The sequence below is a fragment of the Pocillopora verrucosa genome, chromosome 2 (genome assembly GCF_036669915.1).
Source record: "Pocillopora verrucosa isolate sample1 chromosome 2, ASM3666991v2, whole genome shotgun sequence".
In the NCBI taxonomy this organism is placed as follows: domain Eukaryota; kingdom Metazoa; phylum Cnidaria; class Anthozoa; order Scleractinia; family Pocilloporidae; genus Pocillopora; species Pocillopora verrucosa.
The window spans coordinates 10,903,207-10,909,498 of NC_089313.1; the positions used below are offsets into that span (position 1 = coordinate 10,903,207).

Here is a 6,292-nt window from a genome sequence, read left to right on the forward strand (position 1 = left end):
GCAAGTCTTGAATCCCGCACGAAATTGCGTATCTGGGTGTAGATTTCTTAAGCTAATGAATGTAGCAATTTTTGTAACCCTACGTTAGATTGGAATAGAATAGATAGATCGTAGAACGGAACGTGTAATGCTGAATTGTCGACAATAAAGCCTGAATCAAGTGAAAGTATACATGAAGTAGTTGCTAAAGAAAGCACGCAAGCTAAAGCCGTACTGTAAACCAGCTCAAGATCCCGGAAGCATCAGATGTCAAATAGAAGACTACAGAAGTCAATTGAAGGCAGACAAAAATGTAGAATATTTCAATTGACATACGATTTAATGCACTAAACTTCATAGATGAACCGGTCAAATTAATTTTTAAGTAAGTTCGGATGTGTATAAGATCCCAAATAATTGTACTGCTAACAAATAAAGCGTAACAATGATGAAGTAAGTGCTGAGTCACCCTTGATTACTTGTCGCGTGACGTGCCTCTTCGTCATATGACTTTTCTTGGTGGAATAAATATGTGGCACACGACTAATTCAACACTGGTGAAACCGTCATGACGAAATTTGCGTCGCACCTGTTGCTCGCTGCAGTATTGATAACTGCTGGTAACTCACAGATTCCTTTACCTAAACGTCCGCTGGGTTTTGTCTATAAAGGAGGCGAGCCGACTGTACCAATTCACTTGGAAGCATTTGTAGATTTGACTTGCCCGGATTGTCAACAAGCATGGCCGACTCTCAAAAAAGTCGCAGATATGTACGGTCCTGAAACTGTCCAGTTTACCTTGCAGTTGTTCCCGTTGCCATATCACACAAATGCATTCCTAGCGGCACAAGTGAGTTGAAAAAATATATATCGGCTTGTCTATACTCGCATCATCAGAGTTATGTAACATGTAACGTTACAACAGCCCTAGATCATCAACAGAGGTAACACATTTGGGTAAGAAGAATTCTAAGGTTACTTTAAAGGAAAACCTTAACTCTAGGCACCCTCATTCTTTGACGTTATTTAGCATGCGCATGCAATTTCTCGTTGCAGGATTTTCAATTTTTATAAACCTCCGTGACATGGCGTAATTAAACAAGCTTATATATCGCAACTTGGAGACAACAAAGTGTAGAAGATCTTGGAATTAAAAAAGCTCTAGGTACTCACCACTCAGTCGTTGCTGTAATAAACTCTAGCAGTTGTATGCATTACTGGTACCAATTTGTCCATGTCCCCCACCCTCTCCTCACCTTTTGGCTCATGTCACTCCTTCAAAAAACTTCAATTTATTAGTTTTTTAGAATAATTTCTGTACTATTTTTACAGTAGCTCATAAACGACCTCCCACTTCTTGTATTATCTGCAAAATTTCTGGAAGAGGTCTACTTGCGTGTAAATCTAAAAGCAGAAATTATACTGGCCAACATTTCCTTCAAAAGCAAAAACCAAGATTGATGATCAAAACTGCTTTTGAAGTGTAATGAGAAACCAACTAACCCTTATTCAAACACAGAACTAGCTCTTGAGAGGGAAAACTCAAAACTGCATTGTATGCCAATATGCCAAGGCTAAGCTGGAAAACATAAAAAAAGAATGGCCCACTCTTCTTTCACAAATACTGAAAAGCAAACATCAATAAGGAAAAAAAAAAACAGAATACCAAAGGGGTAACAAACATTTTCCATTTTACATTTTCATTTTCCATTTTCCCTGTACAGTTTCATAAACCATTTAGTCATGTCAGAGCTTAAAAACTGATTTTGAAAATTTTGAAAATGGCTTACTGTTAAACCCAAAAAACCTAAATCTTAGTATGATGCACCTAAACTTGTAGCAGTACTGCATCATAACAAAATTTTGGTTCCATAGGTATCTTGTGGTCTAGTCATCTTCTGAAATTTACCTTTCCCCTTCTCAACTTAAATGATTGCCTGTGACTATGCGACAGAAATTTAAGCACAAATAGTCAGTAGACTGAGAATTATCTTCATTCACGCTAAAGGATTAAGCTAAGTCATCTTCTTTTGGGATCAGGCAGTTAATTGAATCACTATCCTACAAACATGAAGCAATAGACTATTACAAAAAAAGAATTTGACAGAATATCTTCCAAACAACAGTCCATTAATCAGCAATAACTAACAAACACTAATGAACTAGAAATAATCAAAACTGCCTATGCTGTGGGTGAAAGGGAAACTACTTCCTAAGTTAGAAGTCAACTTGTTTGCTTTCTAACGCTTGATTGCTAATGGAACAAACTCAGATATCTAAGCAGTGATTTACAGAAATAATTTTGCAATAAAACTCTGTATTAGCTTGCACAACCACTGGTCCTATCCAAGTGTTATGACTTGCATGTGCACAAATTGCTCAATCTAGGAAGAGACCTCATCGCTCTCATATCAAGATTCATATTAATGAGATTGATTTTCACTAATTGTAGGTTAACAAATAATTGTATGTATACATATCAACAAAGACATTGTGCTATTTTTATTGCTACCACGAAATGATATGTAGTTCAATTTCTCAGAGCTACTTATAAATCACATATAACTTTCCAAATTTTTTAGAGTGTATTTTATATTTATTTCATGATTCAACTATTGGATGGTTGATTTTTCTAACAAATTGTACTGCAAAGTTTTGGTAACACTGTGTTATCTAAATATACTGCATCCCGCATTGAAGTGTTAGAAACAACTTTGATTAATTTTCAGAGTGTTTATGCTGTGGAAGCTTACAATACTTCCCTTGTGATAAGCTGGATGGATGTCATATTTGAGAACCAGAACCAACTCTATGATTTCCAGACTATGGACAAAAACAGATATGATGTCATAAAGTAAGCCTTTTCTCAGTAACAGATTTTTTTAATATTAGACTTCCTATCACTTTGAATGAAAGCGTAATCCTAACTTGCTTCTTTATCCTTAAAACCACAATTCCAAAATCCTCAGCTGCCGAGTTTAGAAATGCAAGATTTTTTTGTTGCACATGCAATTTTGTTCACTTTTTCCTTAATTTTTACAAACTCTTGACACCCAGGCCAATGATGTTGCATCATTTTCTCTTTTCTCTCATACCTGTAGCATCATTGCTGATTTAGGAAGTAAAATTGACATTGACAAGACTGTTATCAAGGATGGACTTACAAACACAGAATATAATGAACATACAAGAATCTCTTGGAAATATGGTTGTTCAAGTAAGTTTAGGACTTGTTAAGTGCTCAGCTAGTCAAATTACGTTAAGATCAGTGATAAACCTAATTTCAGATCTAAGTAATACAAATCTGTAGTTTATATTATGTCAGCCCAAAATATTTCAAATCATACCATCAACTGTAACAGACTAATTTTAACTTAGCAGCTTGTGTAAGGTGTTATGCCATTAGTTTCAGTAATTACTACAAGGAGTTAAACCTGGGGCAAATGAGAACAAATCCAGTGAGTCACAGCCTAGAGGTCTTTAACTAGTGACCAACAGATTTCAAGCCTAGTGCCATAACCTATGACTGGGCCAGACTGCCTCCATCAATGATGACACTATATGATAATCTCTCACACTCCCAGGAGTAAATTGAGTAAAAATAAAGAGTTTGTGAGATGGGATAAGAGTTACATAGTTACTCAGTATTTGTTTGGATATGTATTGTGGTTCAAATTATCCTTGGTTTGAGATTTTTCAAATAAGGTTTGAGTTTATTTTTCTTTGTGTTTTATTCACTATTTTAATCTGAAACTTTTGTGGGATTTGGAAGTCACACTTTTTGATAAAATGTAAGCTATGAACTGCAACATTAACTGGCATGACAACATTGAATTAACTTTCTATACCACCAGAGAGATTGTTGGACATTATTTTCATTTCTGTTTGTTTCAGGGACAGTTTCTGGAACTCCATTTTTCTTCTTGAATGGGGTTTTTGTTAGCCAGGCATCTGCTGCTTGGACTGTGGAGGAATGGAAACAGCTCATTGATCCTCTACTGATGTTCGGTAAGTAGGAAAACTAGTGATGAGTTTATCATTCCACAACCATGCAGCTTGAATAATTCCACAACCCTGCAGTTCCATGAAATGTGTCAGCATTCATTACTTTTTTCTTTTTTTTCCAGTGACTTTTTGAAGTTGTGATTATTGGCACCCCATTACAATACTGGTTGAACCACTTAACTTCTACATCAAGAAAAAAAGAATCTCCTTGACTTTTTTTATTTTAAAACACTTAAAATTACTCTGTTAAGTCTGCTGATTAGTGATGAGAAGAAGTCTGCAAGATTTTGTTTTGCAACAATATCAGAGCTAACTTTCAAACCTCCTCAAGGTTATCTGCTATAGAAAGACTCACCGAGGAAATTCTTCACACAAGGCCATCCAAACCCGAAAATGTCTGCCCACCACTCTACACAAACTACCCTCCATTCTCCACTTGCTTTAGTGCATTAATTTGGATTTGTGATCACTCTTTTTTTTGGCCGACAACCTCATCCTACATTCACCACATCTGACTGCAAGTCCAATAGAAAAAAATTAAGATCATTCATTATTTGTGAACACGGAATAATTTAAGAAATGTTTTAAGTTAAGCCTTTGCGAAAGGAAAAACAATCGGTAAGAAGTAACCACGAAATAATCTCACCGTTGACTTCTTTGAGGAGGTCTAAAGAATTTAATATGCATGGGAAAAAAAAGTATTATTTTAATATCACACAAAAACGTCACAGCTTTATTTAGACTCAGGTCCTACAAGGCGAACAGAAGCTCAGTGTTATGTCGTTATCATGATCCATTATGCCAAACGTCCCTTGCGAACTGAATTCCCAGTTTTCTGGGAATTCCTTGGAATTCTCAAAAATTCCCAATTATGCAAATGACCCTTGCAAACCGAATTCCCAGTTTTCTGGGAATTTCTGGGAATTCCTAGGAATTCCTAAAAATTCCTAGGAATTCCTAGGAATTCCTAGGAATTCTCAAAAATTCCCAACTATGCAAATTAACTCTGATTTAAAAAGCTTGGAATTACTGGGAATTTCTGGGAAAGGAAGACTCCAGTTTTGTGAGGACTTGGAATCCCTAGGAATTCCTAGGAATTCTCAGCTTTATTTGAGGCAATTTTAATACCCTGAGGTCCACATAAATTCTAAGAAATTCTCAATACCTTGAATGTGAAGGTTTTAAGAAAAAGAGTAATTTCAGAGGCTTAAAACTTTGGCTCAATAAAAGGTATGCTATACAAAACTTACCAAGAGATATACATACATGTACATGTTTATAACTTAAAGATCATGAAATTTATTACTCAAACTAAGTTTTAGTAAATCTTGACATTAATATGGATTTTCTCATGAACCAGCTGTCAGTTATGTTAAATGGAAATTGCCAACTTCCACAATAATTAACAATAATTACATTGTTATCTTACTTCCCTAACCTACATTACTGGTTGCCTTTGTTAGAAAACCTTGGAACAGTCAAGCTCAGTTGCCTCAAACGCTGTCAGAGACTTTTTGTTGACAATACTTTTAGTAGAAATTTCATGCCTTAGACAAACAAATTCAACACCTAATTAATCTTTCTTTTTTCATGATTGTTGTTGCTGCTTTTTTTTTTTCAGTTTTTTGCTCTATTTTCATGACTAATTGCTGTAATTTGTTTTGCTGTTTTTATTCTTACAAAACATTTTTATAAGAAAAGGGGAACATTGACTACCTCTGTCCTGTCTGCATGCCAAATGTTTGCAAAGTGTGTGGATGATCCACAAGTATTGGAACTCTTACAAAAATGTTTTGTATATGTTCCAATACTTGTGGATCATCCACACACTTTGCAAACATTTGGGCATGCAGACAAGACAAAGGTAGTCAATGTTCCCTTAGAGGAAAAACACCTTTTATATGACGTCTTCAATTTACTTTATTTGAAACTCTGATCTGAAAATATTTGTCAACAAGACTTGTTAGTAGTGAGAAGTACCAACCAAGTTTCCTTTCATAACTTAATTTCTTAAATGTCCCAATCACTGGATCTCCCAAAAAAATATTACATCTTTTTATTTTTGGTGCAAATTACAAGTCCTTCTTTATATAAAAATGAAAAGTGATAGTCACACTTCAATAATAACAGCTCTTAAGTTTACTTGTTGTTCTTCTCTGTCTGTCAGCTATCAACAAGATTGTTTTATACTTCGGGCAGTGCATAACTATTTGTGGACCAGAGTTCCAACGCACCTCTGTAATTGCATATAGCTACTCCTGTCTCTTGTACAAATGTTTCTCCTTTGTAAGACGCACTCTACTCTGTT

At 35.3% G+C, this 6,292-nt stretch overlaps 1 protein-coding gene across 1 annotated transcript; it reads left to right on the forward strand.

Moving 5' to 3' along the window:
- The first annotated feature begins 486 nt into the window (after positions 1–486).
- On the forward strand, positions 487–5,580 carry LOC131800050 (uncharacterized). Its single transcript, XM_059117733.2, has 5 exons — positions 487–829; positions 2,709–2,833; positions 3,081–3,196; positions 3,874–3,987; positions 4,107–5,580. The coding sequence occupies exons 1-5, from the start codon at positions 548–550 to the stop codon at positions 4,115–4,117; spliced, it is 648 nt and encodes a 215-aa protein (XP_058973716.2). The 5' UTR covers positions 487–547; the 3' UTR covers positions 4,118–5,580.
- The last annotated feature ends 712 nt before the right edge of the window (positions 5,581–6,292 follow it).

Excerpts from the sequence above, each read along its gene's own strand:
- LOC131800050 (XM_059117733.2), top strand. The coding sequence starts at position 548 with ATGACGAAATTTGCGTCGCACCTGTTGCTCGCTGCAGTATTGATAACT. Across the intron at positions 830-2,708 it reads ATGCATTCCTAGCGGCACAA|AGTGTTTATGCTGTGGAAGC; the intron begins GTGAGTTGAAAA and ends ATTAATTTTCAG. Across the intron at positions 3,197-3,873 it reads TTGGAAATATGGTTGTTCAA|GGACAGTTTCTGGAACTCCA; the intron begins GTAAGTTTAGGA and ends TGTTTGTTTCAG.